The sequence below is a fragment of the Squalius cephalus genome (genome assembly GCF_949319135.1).
Source record: "Squalius cephalus genome assembly, chromosome: 2".
Lineage (NCBI taxonomy): Eukaryota > Metazoa > Chordata > Actinopteri > Cypriniformes > Leuciscidae > Squalius > Squalius cephalus.
Genome location: NC_137123.1, coordinates 10,832,469 through 10,854,994, shown reverse-complemented (window position 1 = coordinate 10,854,994; position 22,526 = coordinate 10,832,469). Strand labels below are relative to the sequence as shown.

Sequence of the window (22,526 nt, the reverse complement as noted above, 5' to 3'; positions counted from 1 at the left end):
TTAGCTCATTGATTATGTGTGAGGTTTATACGGGTACTATGTTATTCATTTTGTTTTATTGTTGTGATTCTACAGCAAAAAAAAAAAAAAATAGAATTTAATCAGAACATCAAACGATTTTTAACACGCCATTTACATATTTTGGGCTCCTGTGAGATTTACTCGCACACAGACATCAAGAATCAGCATATGAATCTCAACAATGGTGACATGCTTCATGGTGCAATGCATTCTGGGAGCCATGGATAAGTTTTGTATGATGCACTCAGAATGCATTGCAGCATGAAGCATGTCACCATTGTTGAGATTCATATGCTGATTCTTGATGTCTGTGTGCAAGTAGAACTTTCAGTAGTCCAACACGTGTAAATGGGGTTTTAAAAATCATTTGATGTTCTGACTAAACTCTGCTGGATCTCTTGCTGTAGAATCACAACAATAAAACAAAATGAATGACATACTACCTGTACAAATCTTACACATAATACCAGTGAGTTAAGCCACTACATGATGATTATATTCTTATCATCAATCAGCTTACAGCATCTGATTATCTTTTCTCTTGCTGTTCTCACCATAACAAATAGATACAGCTGCCTGAGAAAAACAAATGTTAAAAAGTCAAGAGCCTGACTAAAGCACACACTGATCGCCACAATGGTAACATCAAATCAAACTACTTACTTTCAAATAAATAATCAACATCTAAACCTCTATTTATGTCAGACATCTAGAGAAGTTCTTATTGAGAATTAACAAAGTCAGTCTGGTTAGTAATAAGTGAAGCTGGTAATGCTGTTTGTGGAGTTGTTTAATCAGATCTTGAGAGATGTAATGTATTTTATCTTCAGTTGATTTCATCCAAGGCTGTGGCTGGAAGTAGTTCTTGTGTTTCTCTTTCCTTCAGTGATTATGCTTGTTAACAGCAGGTGTTCATCATTAATGCACAATCATTATTCAATCACTTAATTATCTCATTACCTCCAACACTGATTCAGTGTTACATTTAACAGCCTGTACTGTGCACACTAAGCAGTGTTCATTTCATCTGGGCAAACCCATGTGGGGCCTACATGGAAACCGAGGACAAAACTGGCTGGGCCCCAGTTAGATAGCCCAGGTCAAACCCATTTGGGCCCCACATGGCTGTGCTGGCTGGGATTTTACTACACTGTTAACCCTTGCTGTAAAAAAGGCCAAATTCTGACAATGTCATACTTTTTCCATTAAAACAGTAATATACAGTATAAAATAATGCATTCTGTTTTTTGTCTTTATATCAGTTTAACAAAAAACAATTTGTTGCAAAGAAAGCCATAAATAAATGATGATCAGCTGATCTAGATAACAGCATCATAAACAGGAATAGTTAACTATTCTTATTCCTGAAAAGTGATTACTTGTGATTATATTATATTTAGCAATGTTGCTGCCAGTATTTTACAGTAAAATTTGGGTCACCGCTGTGCTGAAGAGTAGAGCCTGTGCTTCAGTCCAAGATCTATATATAATGATGATATAGATATAGATATATATATATATATATAGTAGCACTGAAGGATAAATGTAAATTTTCTGTTTGCTTAATGTTACCCGCTGCTCGTGTAGTATGAAGGCTTGCTGCCAACTGCTGGGTACTTAGTGCTGCTGAAATGGAAACTCCGCCCACTTCTGTTTCTCCCCCAACTCCTTCTGCCAATAAAAATATTCATATGAATCTTATTTTGTGTTTTTATAGTTGCAATGGTGTACTATTATTTATTCAAATATTTACAATAGTAATTGTTATGATTTATCAGAGAGTAGCACAATCTATTTTAAAGCGGTGGTTCAGGATTTTGGACAATGGACCTCGTTTCCAAGTTAGCCTGGGTGTTATTTATCAGTGGAGACAGTTTTCAACATTTTTCACCCAGTCCTTCCAGTTGCATAGTTCGCTGGAGCTAGGCTAACGGTATCTGTTAGCCTGCCATTAAAAACAGTTTTAACCACTCCACAGAACACCAAAAGCAAATCAATTTTAACGCCAGACTATCGATGTAAATGTCTGTTGAGAGAATAATGTTAGTAATCAAACTACTCTTGCTACTCAATGATCACATTACATTTACAGGAACTAGTTTCTCAGCAGCAGCGGGATTTTACTTTGCTTTGGTTAGTAGCCTACTGCGCCGAAAAGTAAACACAGAACAGAAGCGCACTACAGTCCGGACGTCTAGCTAGAGAAAGCTGCGCGAGAATGAAACCTGATCATCACGGAGGGGCGGGACGGTATATTTTCAGCCTTTTCAATAGTAGCCGCAACAGGAAATCATTAAAACGAGGCAAAAAAAAAAAATAAAAAAAAAAAGTACATCGTCAATTGTCAATTTTTATTTACGCATTAAACATCTCAAATTAATCGCAAAGATTAACGTGTTAATTCCCCCATGTTTCTAAACAAAATTCCTAAAATGTATTTAAAAATCAAAATTGAGATTGTCTGATCTGTTGCATTATAGTTTTGTTGTAAAATATAATATATTATTCACAAGTAATCACTTTTCAGGAATAAGAATAATGAATTATTTGCCTTTATGATGCTGTTTTCTAGATCAGCTGATCATTATTTTGTTTGGTTTTTTTGCAACAAATTGTGTGTTTTGTAGGGTACCGAAACCTGGAACCGATATGGAACCGGTACACTCTCAGAAATAGGGGTACAGTAGGAGTCCATTTCTGTCCCCCAAGGTACATATATGTACCTTTTTGAGGGTCAAAAAGGTATATGTCCCAAGCATTAAAAGGTATATATATATATATATATATACCGTTTCTTTTCAATATCAAAAGACAGCCTCTGCTAAGTATTTTTTTTTAAAGGTTTTAATGATACCTTAATCATTTAAGGTAGATTTTAACTTATCACTATATTTGAGTAGCCTTGACATAAAGGAAATAAAAGTTTTGTAAGTCAATTTAATGATATTAAATAATTATAAAACAGCAAAAACTCCAGTGTTAAATGAACTCTCCTGGGAGTTTATCTGGCTCCAGACTCAAGAGTGTTAAAGTGTTAAAATATGAATGTTAAATTCAATCAAGAGTGCTAAAGTTAATGAGCTAATTAAGTGATTCATTGAGTGATGATTGAGCATTATTGAAGACACCTGATGTTAACAAGCAGAATCACTGAAGGAGAAAATATATTTTAAGGCACCATTATGGTGATTAGTGTTGGCTTTAGTTGGGCTCTTGACAATTAAATCATTAACTTTAGATTTTGTTTGGCTGTTGTATCTGAGTTATAACTGCCAGATGAACAAAGAGAAAAGTTGATCAGGTGGTGTTGGTCATGTTTTGACAATCATAATTTGACCTGAATCACTAAACTCATTTAAAGTCTAATCTCAGGCTTAAATGTATATTGTTGATTACAGCGTCACTGTGATTCTACAGCATAAGATCCAGAATTTTTTAAATAATATGAAGGATTTCTTAAAAGTTGTTCTGATAAAACAAATCTTTCTTTCAGGCACACACAGACATCAAGAATGAGTGTATGAATCTCAACAATGGTGACAATAAGAATATTCAATTAGGGAAAGGAAATTAGTAAGACAATTCAGATCATAATTTATTCATACCGCAATGCATGATGGGAGCCATGAGTGAGTTTTGATTGGTGGCACCCAGAATGCACTGCAACATGCTTTATTATTGTCACCATTGTTGAGATTCACAGGCTGATTATTGATGTCAGCATGTCTACAAAAATTAATTTTCTAAGTCTTTTGATCAGAACAACTTTTAAGAAATATTTTTGATTATATTGAAAATGTTGAAAATCATTTGCAGATCTTATGCTGTAGAGTCACTGTGCTGCTGTAATCAACAATATACTGTCTGAGATTAGACTGTAAATGAGTTCAGTGATTCAGGCAAATTATGATGTCAAAACATAACCAACACCACCTGATAAAATTTTCTCTTTGTTCAAACAAACAAAATCTAAAGTGAATGATTTAATTGTCAAGAGCCCAACTAAAGCAAACACTGATCACCATAATGGTGTCTTAAAAAATATATTTTCTCCTTCAGTGATTCTGCTTGTTAACATCAGGTGTCTTCAATGCTCAATCATCACTAAATGAATCACTTAATTATCTCATTAACTTTAACACTCTTGAGTCTGGAGTCATACAACTTCTGTAGATGTCTGACAGAAATAAAGTCAGTCTGGTTAGTAATAAGTGAAGCTGGTAATGCTGTTTGTGGAGTTGTTTAATCCTCCTCTGCTGAGATCTTCACAGATTAAATGTCTTCTTTTCTCTTCAGTTGATTTCATCTAAGATTGTGGCTGAAATTAATCCATATTTAATATACACAGATTTTTTGTGGCTACGATAAGGTCCAGTTCTAGTTTAATTCTTTGCTCTTGGCTGACATGTGGCATTGCTATGCAGAGGTGTAAAGTCCAGGTTCAGAAAGTAAAAGTTCTCCTCAGTATTTTGTTCCAATCACCTGGATTTGCTAATTCAGACAGGAGAGAGAACTAATTAGTGAAATCAGCTGACTGAGTTTATGGGTGGAATAAACATATGGCAGGACTTTTACTTTCTGACCCCTGGACTATACAACTCTGGATTGTACCCTGTCAAAGCCAATTTTGTACCATTTTTGGGGACCAGCAACTGTTTAATTACCAACCTTCTTTAAAATATCTTATTTTGTGTTCAGCAGAAGAAAGGAAATCATACAGGTTTGGAACAACTTGAGGGAGAGTAAATGGCGTGCTGAAAACAGAGCTGTTTTTGACCAGGTAAAATTTGTGTTTTCTTACAATACTAATGACAATTTTTAATTAAAGTATATTACAAACTTTTAATTTATACCCTAAAGAATCATATTAGCATGTACAAAAATGACAGACCCCTTTAATTTATATATATATATATATATATATATATATATATAAAAAAAACATTGATCAGCAACAAAAAACTAAACTCTACTGAGCACAAACTTTTGAATGGTAGCCTATTGAATAATGTTACAATACAGATTTATATTTCAGATAAATGCTGTTCTTTTGAACTTTCTACTCAAAGAATCCTGAAAAAAAGATACACAACTGTTTTCAACATTCATAATAATCAGAAATATTTCTTGATATTTAAAACATCATATTAGAGAGATTTCTAAAGGATCGTGTGACACTAAAAATTGGAGTAATTATTTATATCACAGGAATAAATGGCTAGCAACTCAAAAAAAGAAAAGAAAAAAAAACCTTACTCATCCGACATTGTATCCATGACTGGATCAAGTCGCTCTTCTGAGGAAAATGCGCTCTCTTCGTTACTAAACAGGTTGAGTGGAATAGCTTCCTCACATGTGTAGCGTGCCATCGTTCAAACACGCAGGAAAGAGAATAAATCGGATGATAAAACGCTATGCTTTTTAAGGCATTGTTGGGGGCGTTTGCCATTTCGATTATACTGCCTCTACACAATATATTATGAACAGCGCACTCTGTAGCCTACGTGGATGTGATCATATTAACAATAATAAGCTGAGCCAGGAGAAACTGTATAATGTTCCTTCTCGTGTAGTGCTTTTAATAAACTACACACACATAGAGATGTATCTCAGAACTAAATATTTATAATTGAACACTAGCAGCGTGTGCTACTCACCAGTCTGGGCATGTAGGCTATAACCCTCACTCACTCCCAGTAACCCCCAGTAGTAAAAAACAAGGTGGCCATCTAGTGGAGTCAATATGCAATTACACCACAAATGTAACACTGCACCACACTGTACATCTATTTAGTTACATAGAGAATATTTGTTTTAAATGTGAATTATTTTATTTAAAATACATTTCAAGCTTTCTTTAGATGTACGTTTCATGTTTGTATGATAAGTATTCGCTGAGTTTCTCGCGGAGACAGCAACACACTGTTAGACCTTACCAGGTTTTTTTTTACAGTAAAATACTGGCAACACTGTTGCCAGTTCTTTACTGTAATCTACAGTGTGTTACTGTAAAAATGCACTAAATGCACTACTTTAATTTTTTTGTAAATTTGGAGTGCTGTCAGTACAGAGAACAACGACACAAATCGGTGTTGCCTACACCGTGTTATCCTCTTTAAAATTTGCACCCTGTTGACTTCAATGGGGCAAGTTTTAAACCTGCTTTTAGCCTCTTAACATCCTTGATGTGTCATTACAAGTGCACAGCCAATGTGAGTGATTCCTTCAGAGTGAACGCGGGTCAATCTGACTGCAGTAGATGTGAAAGATATGAATAAAAATTATGTTTATTCAGCCAGCGCACATACCTGTTTATTTCCTGTTTTCGGTTGAAGTCCACAGTAGTCGATTGTCGAGTTCTCCACTGTTGCTTAGTTACCTATGATCACGCGCGTGAACTCGACAATCGACTACTGTGGACTTCGACCGAAAACTCCGCTCTGACAGAAACCATGGTGGCCAACACACTACTGGTCCGATCTTTAAATATTTCACTCCCATTCCTTGTGCCCTCTTATCTATGAAGTTCATCATAGTCTTTCTTTTCCTTCCATTCTTTCCCTGAAATTCCCAATGTTCTTCCAATAAACTTCTAGCAGGATCTCTAAAATCTTTACCTTGTAACTTAGTCCAATAATAAAGAGACAGTTTATTTCTCCTCAACTCCAATGTGGTTTCCTCCATTTCGATTAAGAGTGCATTAAGTGGTGGTGTTCTCATTGCCCCTCCACATATTCTTAATGCTTTCGCTTGAACAACTTCTAAAATCTTTAAAATAGATGCTGCTGACCCATATGCCATACAACCATAATCAATATTAAATGAAATTCCCCTATATCATCATTAATGTATCTATATTTGCTCCCCAATCAGTTCCAACTAAAAGCCTTAATGTATTATTGACTTTTTAATTATTTTATCTACATGTACCCTTTCTGTAGCGCTGCAAAACTGGTCAACTTTTATGGCAGAGCATACCCTTGCTTTTTGCACACATGCTTTTTGCAGGGCAGTGAAAGGCTAGATACACATATAGAGTACTATAAGTAATACATATTCTGTGTATAGCCTCAGTACTGTGTCCATGAGCTGATTATGGACAGTGATTTCATGCATATGCATCTGTTACACTCAAATAGACCCATGTTTGATAAACCATTGATAAACCAAACCTCTGCCGGAAGCCTCAACCTTTGCTGTTGCTTTTTTAAATTTGCCCAGTTGACAAAGCCTCTTGTAAGGCTTTTCAGGTTTTTAATAGCCACAGCCATTCTGTTAGCAGATATATTATTGATATTGAGAATTCAACAATACTTTGTTTATAATTTCACAGGATTATCTAACAACATCCTCTGTATAAATTGGTCAAAAAGGGAGGGTGTTTACAGTTTTACAAAAAGATACAACTATATGGCCTAAACCTTAAAGCTTGACATTTTGATCATTATAAATCTTAGATGGACTTTGAAATTCTGACCTATTTTATGTAACAAGACTATAGGACACAGTTCATTATCACTGAAGTCAAGTTTATGCATGAGGAAAATCAGCAAAACTGAATAATTTAAAGAGAAATTATCCTGAAGCACATGATATAGGCACATCTTATATATCTATATATGATATAGATATAGACTCGCTCGACTAGATCAGTGGACCAGTGATTCTTATTTATATATTTGGATTAACAGAAATGTACAGTACTTGTGCCATGTAATTAAAACACAGAGGTTAAACATTAACTCAGATAAAGAAACTGAAACCAGTAAGTGGAGCTTCAATCATCCAGAGCTGCAACTGGACATGTTGTAAGTGGTGGTCAGCCTTGAATACAAGATTACTGATGGATTTCTTCCCTTAAACTCTTTTGTTTTTGTTTTTTGGAGGAGAGCAACATCTGCCAAAAATGACTCAGCTTATGCAACCGCCATTTATCAACCCAGTAAGTGACCAATTATTTCTACTTCAAGTTGATTGAACATTTTCTGCAATGCAATTCAGGACATTATCAGGACACCTGTAGCAAGACTTTTATAAAAAGAACTAATATTCCATTATGATATCACCATTTTCACGTATACAACAAAACATATATTGAAGATGAAATAGTTTTTTTATTGCAATATGAATTAGTTCCTGTTGTACTGCATATCATAGTATATTCCTCAAATCAGGAATCAGTGTTCAAAATATAACTACACTTGTGCTTGACATTATATAGATATTCATTTATCGACAAACTTGAAAATTTGTGGGACGGTAGAACAATTGTTTGCTACTCAGGCATGATAATTCACCCTATTTGTCCAGTCTGATTATTACCATATGAAACTCCTTTAAAACTCTTTCAGTAATGCAGAACTGAAGCCCTAAATTATAAAATAAATGCTCTAAATTTATATGTGCACAAGATTTTTTACCAATCGAGAAATTCCATGAGATTCATTATCTTATCTTCCATGTTTTCAACAGTATGATATAAACTTAGCTAATAGTTCTATGATTGGTTGTGAAGCATCTTTTTGATGACTGGTTAAAACAACATGGCTGCCACTGGGAAAAGAGATATGACAGTGATTAATAAGGAGAATATAAATGGCACCTCAGCAGACCTTTGCTCTACAGATATGTACTGTATAACTGTCATCAGCAAAAAAAAAAAAGAGATTATGAATAATGTTGCCTAGAGCCATGATCTGAAACTTAACTGATACATTGTATAAAAAATTAGGAATTCATCCAAATAAAATAAGTAATTTGGGATGTTTTCTGTTTCCAGGGAGCTGTTTAAAAGATCAAGGACATCACTGTTCATGCAATCCATGTCTACAAAATGTTGTGGGAACAGTGCCTAGACTAGACTAATTGTTTTAACAAGGCAAAAGTTTACTTCAAGAATGAACAAAGTGGCATCAATGCATTTAAATTCAACACAATCAAACAATTTATGTTAAAATACTCAACAGATGTTTACTTCATCCCAATTACAAGCAATATAAACAGCATATATGGTCAATATTTTCTCTTTACCTTTATTAGATCAAATTTAAGAATTGCAACCTCGTGTGGGAATGGCAGGAGTAGAAGCACAAAACTCACTCTTGCACTCTTTCACACTTACACACAATCTCTCTCTCACACGCACGCACACACACACACTCATGCAGACACATACACACACCTATGGGGCGCCGTTTGTAAAGCGGCTCACTCTGAAAATAACAGCAACATTTTGTCACATTTAGCTTCAAACAATGCTTAAAAAACTGGTATGAATTTTTGACGGTCACTTTTTAGCACATTTACAACAATATTTATCAACTTAGAGATATTTTAAATAGTTAAATATAAATATTAAATGTTACACCTAAATGTTAAATGTTAAATCTAAATGTTAAATCTAAATCTAAATGTTAAATCTAAATCTAAATGCTAAATCTAAATCTAAATGTTAAATCTAAATCTAAATATAAATGTTAAATCTAAATGTTAAATCTAAATCTAAATGCTAAATCTAAATCTAAATGTTAAATCTAAATCTAAACCTAAATGTTAAATCTAAATGTTAAATCTAAATCTAAATGTTAAATCTAAATCTAAATATTAAATCTAAATGTTAAATCTAAATGTTGAATCTAAATGTTAAATCTAAATCTAAATCTAAATGTTGAATCTAAATGTTTCGGGTGAAACTAAATATATAACTAATATCGATTATGCAAATTCAAAATGCCGGTAACCGGAAGTGCCAAAATAAAAGCGCGAGGAGGTCAGTGTGTGTTTATAGCACGGTTTAGTGTCAAATAACGAATAAAAACCATTTCATCCGAGGAAATGGTCTCTTGGACATGGATTATCGTGATAATAACTACATAAAATAATAATCACGTTTGGAGAAACTGTATTTGTATATGATGACAGAGTGATGACATGACATTCAATCAAAGTGAGCCCCCTCGTGGCTGACTATTATAGCTACAGGTCATAAGTCCCGCACCTTTCATAAAAGTGACACTAGCCTACTCAAATACAGTTTCTTCAAACGTGTTGATTATTTTAGGTACTTATTACGATAATCCATGTCCAAGAGAGACCATTTCCTCGGATGAGATGGTTTTTATTCGTTATTTGACACTAAACCATGCTATAAACACACACTGACTTCCTCACGCTTTTATTTTGGCACTTCCGGTTACCGGCATTTTGAATTTGCATATTAGTTAAATATTTAGTTTCACCCGAAACATTTAGATTCAACATTTAGATTTAGATTTAGATTTAACATTTAGATTCAACATTTAGATTTAGATTTAACATTTAGATTTAGATTTAGATTTAACATTTATATTTAGATTTAACATTTAGATTTAGATTTAACATTTAGATTTAGATTTAGATTTAACATTTAGATTTAGATTTAGCATTTATATTTAGATTTAACATTTAGATTTAACGTTTAGATTTAGCATTTAGATTTAGATTTAACATTTAGATTTAACATTTAGATTTAGATTTAGCATTTAGATTTAACATTTAACATTTAGGTTTAACATTTAATATTTAGATTTAACATTTAGATTTAGATTTAACATTTAGATTTAGATTTAACATTTATATTTAGATTTAACATTTAGATTTAGATTTAACATTTAGATTTAGATTTAGCATTTATATTTAGATTTAACATTTAGATTTAACGTTTAGATTTAGCATTTAGATTTAGATTTAACATTTAGATTTAACATTTAGATTTAGATTTAGCATTTAGATTTAACATTTAACATTTAGGTTTAACATTTAATATTTAGATTTAACTATTTAAAATATCTCTAAGTTGACAAATATTGTTGTAAATGTGCTAAAAAGTGACCGTCAAAAATTCATACCAGTTTTTTAAACATTGTTTGAAGCTAAATGTGACAAAATGTTGCTGTTATTTTCAGCGTGAGCCGCTTTACAAACGGCGCCCCATACACACCCACAACACACACACCCACAACACAGACACACACAAAACACACACCCACACACACACACACACACACATACACATGCACATACACACACACACACTCACTTGGATATGTGGTGTACGGTCACTCTCCATAGGCATAATGGTTTTTCTAATGTACAAAATGTATAATCTGTCCCCCTACACTAACCCTACCACTAAACCTACCAATCACAGAAAACTTTTGGCATTTTTTGAATTTCAAAAAACACCATTTAGTATGTTTTAGTATGAGGACACAGATGTCGTCATAAACCATGTTTACGTTGTAATACCCATGTCATTATACACATTTGTGTCCTCATAAACCATATAAAAGAACATACACACATGCACACAGCAGGCCCTGACAGGAGGAGGACAGAGTAAAGGTACACAGGACCTACAATTTCCACACTTTTATTAGCCCCGGGTCCAGTGGACCCGAACATCCTGTGTGTAATATAAATGTGTAGGGGGGGTGTACAGTGTGTTTTCATTAAAAATGTGTTCTGATATATATTCCTCACAGAAAATGAGCCAAGGCCAATGAGTCTCAGTTTGAAAAAAATAATTAATTGTATCATTTTTCTTTTGATAAATAATGAAAACGGGTCCAACAGACCCGAACACCATACAAGGGTTAAGGGTACGTTTACACAACAACGATATGCTTAAAATGGAGAAGTTTTTCCTTTGAGTTTTCCGAGTACAGACGACACCACTGTCAAAACGATCCCCATTTACACGGATCCGCAAAAACGACTATAAATGCTGAATTCTGCTGCCAGGCCATTAGATGGTGATGAAACACTATACTGAACACGTAATATGCATGTGCATGACGTCATCATCTTCACAGATTCGCGTTTTTGTTGTTTACGTGGAGACCGTTTTCAAAAACTTGCACTTTGAAACCCGTTTTCAAAACTTTATGTTTTCAGGCACCCAAAACGCTGTAGTCATGTAAATGAACGGCCAAAACACATAAAAAGTTTTACGTTTTTAGTTGAAAACTGTATTGTTTAAACAGCCCCTAATGTCCTTGTTAATATTCAGTTCTCCTTCATCCTCTCCCTGTTTATATCCTTGGTTACTGATTGTGTTAGTTGAGTTCAGGTGTGTCTTGATAATTAGTCTCATTACTTCCTTTTGTTTGCCTGTGTAGTTAAGCCTGAGTTTAATCCTGTCTAGTTGTCAGTTGACATTGCTGAAAGCTTGGTCGTTCTGTTCCGTGTTAAAGAATTCTGAGTATTTCTGTTAGTTTGAGTTTGATTAATAAAGACTGCTGTATATACATATATCCTGTTTCTTCTCTGCTGCAACCAGGACCCGTAACATCTTCATCTTGGAAAATGGTGGCAGAGATCTCATTTATTTTGGTGAACTGTCCCTTTATTTCTTGTTCCTGTTTCTTCTCCAGATTCAACGTGAACCTCGCACATGGGTCTGATGATGTTGTTCTGCATTTTAACCCACGCTATTCATGGCTCTTGCCCATCTCTGGGTATGTAGTGCACAACACCCGCCAGAACGGGAAGTGGGGCTGGGAGGAATCCAAGGTAGAAACTCCCTTCCCAAAAGGCCAGATGTTTGCTCTGCAGATCCTCGTCACCCAGGAGTCTTACAAGGTTTTTCACTCTGCTTTAGTCCTGCTTTCTGTCTGTAAATAGTTTCAGACTTTTTTTTAGCCATTTAATGACAAGGCATGGAAAGGATCTTTCCATCAACCACCACTACATTCCTTTTTTTATTGTAGCAGAAGAACAACATTATCTTTGGCTTTTTCTAGATAAGTACAAATGGGAAACTCTTCTCGGAGTACAAGCACCGTATGCCGTTCTCAGATGTGGATCGCATCTGTGTGGTTGGAATGGTGGAACTGAATTTAGTTGCCTTCCACTATATTGTGGTGAGAAATAAAACAATATTTACTTTACCATATATTATACCATTATCTGCATCTGTTCCTTATTTGGCTAGATGGGTTCTGTAGGCCTTTATCAATCTTGTGTGGGAAATGGTGAATTAAAAGCAATATACAGTATATTTTGTGTTAATTTTGATGTAATGTATCAGTGTGTACAGATGTGTTTATCACAATGAAGTTAGTTGAAATTCAATATGTTGAAGGATCTGAGGCTTCTCTAAAAATAGAGTTTGTGCTCCATGTTGAAAATTGACGATTGTCATCTATAATCGGCTCTGACTAGGGGGGGGCATTTTTTCTTGTTTATTTTTAATTTTTTTAAATGACTGGTAAGGGGAAGATTACAGTGACAATCTCATAAATCAGGAGCAGGATTAGTCCGCAGTCATATAAAATGTTTGGGGAGTGGTACTGGATAGAAAATAAGAATTTGTGAAACTTGTAAAATAAGGGAATGATATTATTTGCCTTCAGCACCATTTTTTTAACACCAACATTTTGAATATCATCAGAGGTCATGTGACTCTGTTTTAATTGTTGGTTTGTTTAAAAAAATAATAATCTTACTGTTGCGTCCTGCCTATAGTGATATGTCCTATTTAGCTTACCTATGCTCTTGTTTTATTACTGCTGTACATGTAAGATAATTATCAGCTCATTTGTAGTTTATGCAGCTCAAATGTTCCCGTCCTAAATATCCACATTTATTTTCATTTACAGCCCCACCTTCCTGCACTTCCAGGACCTTTGGTGAGTTATTTTAAAATTGACCTATTATGCAAAATTCACTTTTATAAGGTGTTTGAACATGGAGATATGTGCACAATGTGTGTTAACAACCAGCCTATAAAGGTAAAAAATCCACCCACTCCTTTTTTTTATAATCCCCATAAATGATAAACAGTCTCTCCAAACAAGATGTTCCAGATTTCTAATGTAAGATTAGGGGGAAGCCCCACCCAAAACTGGTTACAATCTGCTAACACATAAAAAAACAGTATGTTTTTGCTCGCACCCAAATAGCTATAATGATATTTGGGATATTTTGAGCTGAAACTTCAAACACATTCTGGGTACATCAGAGATGTATATTTCATCTTGTGAAAAGGGATATAATAGGTCCCCTTTTAAAGGAAAAGTTTGCTGATCAGCTTTGTATTGTTACAATGTTGCTAGTATATGTAGGTGAACAATGTGTACAGTTTCTCCATTTTACCTCCACCCAGAAGTCTTTTGACACCTCTATAGCTTCCATAGTTTGACAAAAGGGCGGCGCCAAACGTGTTCAGTGTGAAACAATGCAGTTTTACAATATTATGGCAACAGAACCAATCGCATGCCTTATATTCACATCCTTTGGACAGTCACAGACGTTTCAGCTTTGGAGGGGAAAATTGTCAAATGATCACAGAAAATTTTACAATTAGATTAAAGGAGAGACCGTTTCATTCATACATTTTATAATCCGAAAAGTGGAATGAATAATTTAAACTTTGACAAAGGAGTATCACATTGCAGTATAAATAATAATTATTTTTAATTACTTTGATCCACAATCAGATGGTCCCATACAAAAGCATCATATATGGTGGAGTACTGCCTGGCAAATGCTTTGTCATCCAGGGAGTCATCAACGCCCAAGCAAAAAGGTTTGACAATGTCATGTCTCTCGGACACAGATGCAATATCATTCATTTTTCTTCTTTAAAATGCTTTTAAATGTTCTCTAATGCTGTTGTAATGACACATCTACTTTTAAAAAAGGTTCTTTCTCCAACAGAGTAGGGTTTAGTCTACGGCACAAAACTGGAATTGCGTTTGACTACAGTCCTGATTTTGATGAGAAAGTGGTTGTGCGCAACCGATATGAGGACGGGAAGTGGGGCAAGGAGGAACGATCTGGAGAGATGCCGTTTGAGCCAGGGCAACCATTTTTGGTATTTGACTATGATTCTTGTATAAAGCATTTCTATTCAAATGGGCTATACAATAGAGGTTGCAATATTTTACATCACAAAACTGTATCATTATCCATACATGCAAAATGTGTTCACATAATAGACATTATTAAGGGCTATCTTATCAGATTGTGTTATATATATATATATATATATATATATATATATATATATATATATATATATATATATATATATATATATATATATATATATAAATTTCACATCTTTTCCTTGTATGTGCATTTCAGGTCACCATTTGTTGCAGTTCTGATAATGGTAATGGTGTTTGTCAATGGTAAACAAGTTCATACTTACAGCCGTCGCAAAAATGATATGGAGGAGATTGACGTTTTGGAAGTTAGTGGAGATGTGCAGTTGACCTTTGTGCACCCCTGACAAGATTGCATCCAGAGACATACAAAACCTGCATCGATCTACATAAAATAAAAATAAAATATTTAACAATCTATGGTCATATGCAAAGATGTTTTGCTTGCATGCATGTGATCGTCTACATCTTCAGTGAAAAAAAGTTATTATGAATGAATAAATATACTGTTCTGCATGGATGTTTCCAATCTCTTTGTGCAATTCTTTCTGTAAATGATGCCTTCAAAACTAAAATTGTCGATTGCACAAGCATCAGAGATGTCAAACACATCATTTATTTATACATTTGTAAATTTTTATCCCTGTTTTCTTAGTTGACATTTTGCATCTGATCAGCAGAAAATTACAAAGCAAACATTCAGCAGATTCTAATCACAACTCAACAGAAATGCTCCTGGCATTGGAAAAAAAATAATGTCCAATCTGTGGCAAGAGAGTATTGTTGGTGAATATAATCTATTAACATCAAATAACCACTTTTGGACAGTGATGAGATAAGTGCATTATTCAATTTTTTTGTTGTTGAAAACTAGATCACCTGAACATTTTTGCTTCTGGCTTTCTTTGGAACAAATTACGTGCTATGGTAAAAACTGTTACAAAAACCACAAACTCAAACTCAAAAAAAAAAAACCCCTAAGTGTCAAACTGGCCAACTAAAGGAAACACTGATCACCATAATGGTGAACAAGCATTTTCAATAAATCGTCAACATCTAAACCTCAATAAGACCTTCTGTAGATGTCTGACAGAAATAAAGTCAGTCTGGTTAGTAATAAGTGAAGCTGGTAATGCTGTTTGTGGAGTTGTTTAATCCTCCTCTGCTGAGATATTCACAGATTCAATGTCTTCTTTTCTCTTCAGTTGATTTCATCTAAGGCTGTGGCTGAAGTCAGTTGTAGTTCTTGTGTTTCTGCTCGTCTCTTTTTCTGTTCTCTTCTTTCCTTCAGTGATTCTGCTTGTTAACAGACTTATTAAGGCTGAGATGACTCCATATTTAATATACACAGATTTTGTGGCTCAGATAAGGTCCAGTTCTGGTTTATTTCTTTGCTCTTGGCTGACATGTGGCATTGCTATGGCCTGCTTGTGGCCCAGATCTGGCAAACAGGAGCGGCCCACCCAAGGGCCGTCATTCCACGCTCCATGTGGGCCAGATCATCTTTTCACATGTGCCAGATGTGGCTTGGATCTGGGCCGAAACAATGTTGCTATGTGGGTACCTGTTGATGGTTTTATAATCATCATGAAATAACCTGTTTCACTGAGATAATTTGAATCTCACAATTGTGTTGATCCATTAATATATTCTCATCACAAACCCTGTGTTACTGCAGCATGAGATCCAGCAATATTATAACAATCAGAAGACTTTAACAAACATGAGCACGAAAAAAAATCCATGGTGACACACTTAGATATCAAAAATCAGCACATGAATCTCAACAAGGGTGACAATATTTTATTTTTTTTAGATTAATTCAGAACATCACTGAAAAGCTACTAAATGCCACAACAAAAACAACAGCAAAAAAATAAAAGCACATATTTAGAATTAAACAAATTAATAGGACAATTTAGCTGCATAATTTATTCATGTTGCAATGCATGCTGGGAGTTTTGTACAATGATGGTACCCAGCATGCATTGCAGCAAAGTACTTTTGATTCTCACCATTGTTGAGATTCATACGTTGATTATTGATGTCTGTGTTTGTGATCGAACAGTAATGATTCGTGCTCATGTTTGTTGAAGTCTTCTAACTGATTGTTATAATATTGCTGGATCTCACGCTGCAGTAACACAGGGTTTGTGATGAGAATATATTAATGGTACAACACAATTGTTAGATTCAAATTATCTCAGTGAAACAGGTTATTTCATGATGATTATGAAACCATCAACAGGTAACCATCATCACCTGATCTCAGTTCACTTTAGCTTTCTTTGCTGCTGCAAATGTGTTTGACAAACGCACTGTCACAGCGGCCAAAGAAGACAAAATATATAATAGGAGTTAAGAGCCCAACTAATGGAAACACTATTCACTGTAATGGTGACTTTAAATGAAACACATTATAGTTAAACCTCTGTTAATTCTCAATAAAAAACTTCTGTAGACGTCTGACAGAAATAAAGTCAGTCTGGTTAGTAATAAGTGAAGCTGGTAATGCTGTTTGTGGAGTTGTTTAATCCTCCAGTTCTGGTTTATTTCTTTGCTCTTGGCTGAGATGCGGCATTGCTATGGCCTGCTTGTGGCCCAGATCTGGCAAACAGGAGTGGCCCACCCAAGTGCCGTAAGTCCATGCTGCATGTGGGCCAGATCATCTTTCCGCGTGTGCCAGATGTGGGCCGGATCTGGGCCGTCACAATGTTGCTATGTGGCATTGTGACGGCCCAGATCCGGCCCACATCTGGCACACGCGGAAAGATGATCTGGCCCACATGCAGCATGGACTTACGGCACTTGGGTGGGCCACTCCTGTTTGCCAGATCTGGGCCACAAGCAGGCCATAGCAATGCCACATCTCAGCCAAGAGCAAAGAAATAAACCAGAACTGGAGGATTAAACAACTCCACAAACAGCATTACCAGCTTCACTTATTACTAACCAGACTGACTTTATTTCTGTCAGACGTCTACAAAAGTTTTTATTGAGAATTAACAGAGGTTTAACTATAATGTGTTTTATTTAAAGTCACCATTACAGTGAATAGTGTTTCCATTAGTTGGGCTCTTAACTCTTATTATATATTTTGTCTTCTTTGGCCGCTGTGACAGAGTGTTTGTCAAACACATTTGCAGCAGCAAAGAAAGCTAAAGTGAACTGAGATCAGGTGATGATATGTTTGAAAATTGATGAGCAACAGATTTTGTGTGAAAATAAATCATAAAGGTGGTTTGTTAGTTTAAAAATCGTATTAATGTATGAGGTGGCGAGGAGGTACACAAGGGGTAAAACCAGCACGGTACAGAAGACACAGTATTGATACTTTAGATAAATTAAAATGCTTTTAATAATGCATAAGTTGATACTTGTTCAAAACAATCACTTTAGTAAAGTTTATACTATTTTTGGGGTTATTTTGATCAATTAAATAAATAATGTTTGTTCAATAAATATACTGTCATCAAAATTTACTTGAAAAATACAGAAACAAAATTATTTTAAAACTAAAAGATTTTTGGGATCTTTGTATTTAAATTGCTTCATAAGTTTAAAACATTTAAAAAAAAAAAAACATAAAATATTAGATCAAATTAGAACAGAATCAACTTTGCCGCGATCAAGTCAAGGATCAGCCAAATTTTCAAGTCCATCATCAAAAGCGTTTATGAAAAAAAGTGCACAGCAAAATCCCCAGTGTTAAATTAACACTCCACAGTGTTTATATGTGTCCACACTACAGAGTGTTAAAAATTAACACTGAAGCAGTGTTGAAGTTAATGAGATAATTAAGTTAACACTGAAGCAGTGTTGAAGTTAATGAGATAATTAAGTGATTAATTAAGTGATGATTGGCCATTAGTGGTGACACCTGATGATAACAAGCAGACTCACTGAAGGAAAGAGAAACAAGAACAGAAAAAAGAGAAACACAAGAACTACTGACTTCGAGCCATTATTGCACTTATTATTTTACCAGTTTGACTTTATTTCTGTCATACATCTACACACGGTCTTATTTAGATTTAACAGAAGTTTAGATGGTAATGTTTTATGGAATGTTTCGTTTCATGTCACCATTATGGTGGTCAGTGGTTGCTTTAGTTGGGCTCTTGACCCTTTACTTTTTAACGTTAGTTTTTCTCTGGCTGCTCCAACTCTGTGTTTATAAAGCATATGTGTTGTGGCAAGAGGAGCTATGACTTTGGCTGTGTTTCCTGAAAACATCACAAGCCTAATTTGATCGTATAGACCATTTGTTGCAGTTGGTCTGCGATCAAGTTAGGCTTAAGATGCTTTTGGAAATGCAGCCCTGGTTATGATTTGATGATGAAATTACTAGTGACCTGATTCAATGATGTCACCCAGCATTATAAACTGATTAGCTAATTGTTTTATTAATTTTTCACTACAGTAGTTACTTCCAGTTTTAGGAATCTGAAGGTTTTAAATTCACACACAGACATCAATAATCTACATATGAATCTCAACAATGGTGACAATCAAACAAACGCTTAATGTTGCAGTGCATGATGGGAGCCACCAATCAGAATGCATCAATGACTGACATCATGCATTGCAGCATGAATAAATTATGCAGCTGAATTTTCCTGTAATTTTCATTGTTTTTTCTGTTGGCTTTTATTTTGCTATTGTTTTGTTCTGACTTTAGTAGCTTGTTTTGTGATGTTCAGAGTTGATCTGTTCGTCACTAGTTTGTTTATTGTCACCATTGTTGAGATTCATATGCCGATTCTTGATGTCTGTGTGTTTAAACACAATAACTTCTTTGCTCAAAGTATTTTCAAAATGTTTCATATTGCTGTTAGATCTCAAACTGTAGAATCTCAGAGCTACAATCACCAATACTAAAACAAGACATCAAGCATATAGTCAAAAATTTAGACTCTGACATCAGTGAATCAGGACACTACATGATAATGTTTTTATCATCAAAACATATTGTGAGCAGGTCATGTTTTCTCTTGCAGTAACAAATGTGCTTTATAAACACAGAGTTGTAGCAACCAGAGAAAAACTAATATTAAAAAATGAAAAGTGTCAAGAGCCCAACTAAAGCAAACACTGACCACCAAAATGGTAACTTGAAAAGAAAAATCCCATAAAACATTACCGTCTAAACTTCTGTTGAATCTCAAGAACTTTTGTCGATGTATGACAGAAATAAAGTCAAACTGGTAATAATAAGTGCAACAATGTGTAATGACTTGAAGTCAGTAGTTCTTGTGTTTCTCTTTTTTCTGTTATTGTTTTTTCTCTTTCCGTCATTGATTCTGCTTATTAACATCAGGTGTCACCACTAATGGCCAATCATCACTTAATTAATCACTTAATTATCTCATTAACTTCAACACTGCTTCAGTGTTAATTTTTAACACCCTGTAGTGTGGACACATATAAACACTGAGGAGTGTTAATTTAACACTGGGGATTTTGCTGTGTGCTGAGCTGAATTTGTGCCATGGAGTGGTCTAAAAGAGAATTAAGTCAAATGTGCATTTTACCCCGGTGTGACTTTATAACTGCTGTAACCTAATATCATTTCAATTTATACTGTAACTGTATAATATTAAATTAAATGTCTAATACTTCCATTTAAGATGAGGCACACTGTTAACCCTTGCTGTAAAAAAAGCAAAATTCTGACAATATCATACCATTTTCCATTAAAACAGTAATATACCGTAGAAAACAAAAGTAGCCTACAGGAATATACTGTGAATTAACAGTGCTCAAAATCGACACTCAGAGGCTGTTTTCCCAATCACACCCTATACCCTCATTCACTATTCCCTACATTAGTTCACTAATATAGTCCCCTTGACAGAGTGAATGAAAAGAAGTGAGTGAATTGAGAAACTGATGAACACCTGATAAGCAGAATCACTGAAGGACAGAGAAACAAGAACAGAAAAAAGAGAAACACAAGAACTACAACTGACTTCCAGCCACCGAGTGTGAAACCAGTTTACAAACCACTGTAAAATTATTTAATATTCGTACAAAAGTTATTGTTGAGAATTAACAGATATTTAGTTGTTGATGTTTTATTGAAAATAATAAAGTTATTATCATCATGATGGAGATCAGTATTTGCTTTAGTTGGGCTCTTGAACCATTAACTTTATTATATCAGTTTCTCTCTGGCTGCTTTAACTATGAGTTTATAAAACACATTTGTTATGGCAAGAAATAGTCAAGAGAAAGATGACCAGGTGTTTAAGACTGTTTTGATGATTACATAATCATCCTGGACATGTCTTATTCTCTGATCTTAACCAGTGTATAAGCCTTTGAATTTGTGGGTGTTTTATATTTATCATATACCTGTTAATCCACAACATGAAATACAATATTTCTGTAATAAGTTATTCTGAAGAATATTGAAATAATATAGTGCTTTAAAACATTTTGAACTCCTGCTTAACTCAGGCACACACAGACATCAACAATCAGCACATGAATCTCAACAATGGTGACAATAACAATTTTCATGTCGCAATGCATGCTGGGTTCCAGGAGAGCATAAAACCCCCAGCATGCATTGGTGCATGAATAAATAAATAAAAATAAATTATTGCCACCATTGATGAGAGACATATGCAGATTTTTGATATCTCAGTGTTTCTACAAGAGGTTGTAGCTCTGATTCTTTTTTAGGCTGTGCATTATGTGTTAAAAAAAAAAGATCATCATAACTTATTACTGTAGTTCCACAGAGGTGGTAACGTAACACTTTAAAGGGGACCTATTATGCCCCTTTTCACAAGATGTACAATAATTCTCTGATGTCCCCAGAGTGTGTATGTGAAGTTTTAGCTCAAAATACCCAACATAATTTTATTTACAGCACGTTTAAATCATCATTTTTTGGGTCTGTGAAAAACGCACTGTTTTAGTGCTTCTCCTTTAAATGCTAATGAGCTGGCGGTTCACGGGACAGGGGGCGGAGCTTAAGCAGCCGCGATCAGAGCTAAGATGATAATAATAAAACAGACAGTCACAGTAATGGTGTTCATTTCGACCATAAAAATGTCTACAGAGTCAGAGAATATATGCTGTATGGAGTTGGAAAAGGTATAGTTTAGTTTAATTACGATTATAACCTAATTGGCATTGCTTGTATACACTATTAATGCAAGCCTGCTGTAGGACTCCGTCTGACGATCTAATTGTCTGAATGATGACACAATATACTGATGAGTTTAATAAAGTTTACTGTATGTCACACAAAAGATGAAGCATCAGTTTTTCTTCAGAAAATCACTGTTAGAGCTGAGTAAACAGTATAAGAAGTGCATAAGTAACTTACATAAGTTTCTGTTGAGTTGAGGGAGGATTTTCTTTGAAAACAAAATGAATCCACCTCGTCTTCACTGGCTAGCAGATTTCAAGAGTAAATAGAGAGAGCTATGTGAATGAATACATCCAGCTACAACACCTTCAACGCTTGGGAGATGCTTCGACGCTTCTCGTGAGTGCATTGCTGCAGCAATGGCTGATGTGTACAACTCGCTGTGAACTCGATCAGGGCGGGTCTAAGTT

At 34.8% G+C, this 22,526-nt stretch overlaps 1 protein-coding gene across 1 annotated transcript in view; it reads right to left on the bottom strand.

Annotated features, from left to right (window-relative positions):
- LOC307152397 (glutathione hydrolase 1 proenzyme-like) overlaps positions 1-5,391 on the bottom strand; it is a 41,522-nt gene extending 36,131 nt beyond the window's left edge. The window contains exons 1-2 of the mRNA XM_079860987.1: positions 5,278-5,391; positions 1,594-1,692 (exon numbers count right to left, since the gene is read on the bottom strand). Coding sequence (XP_079717113.1) covers positions 1,594-1,692; positions 5,278-5,390 — 212 coding nt within the window. The 5' untranslated portion in view covers position 5,391. The remainder of the gene's footprint in view (positions 1-1,593; positions 1,693-5,277) is intronic.
- Between the last annotated feature and the right edge of the window lie 17,135 nt (positions 5,392-22,526).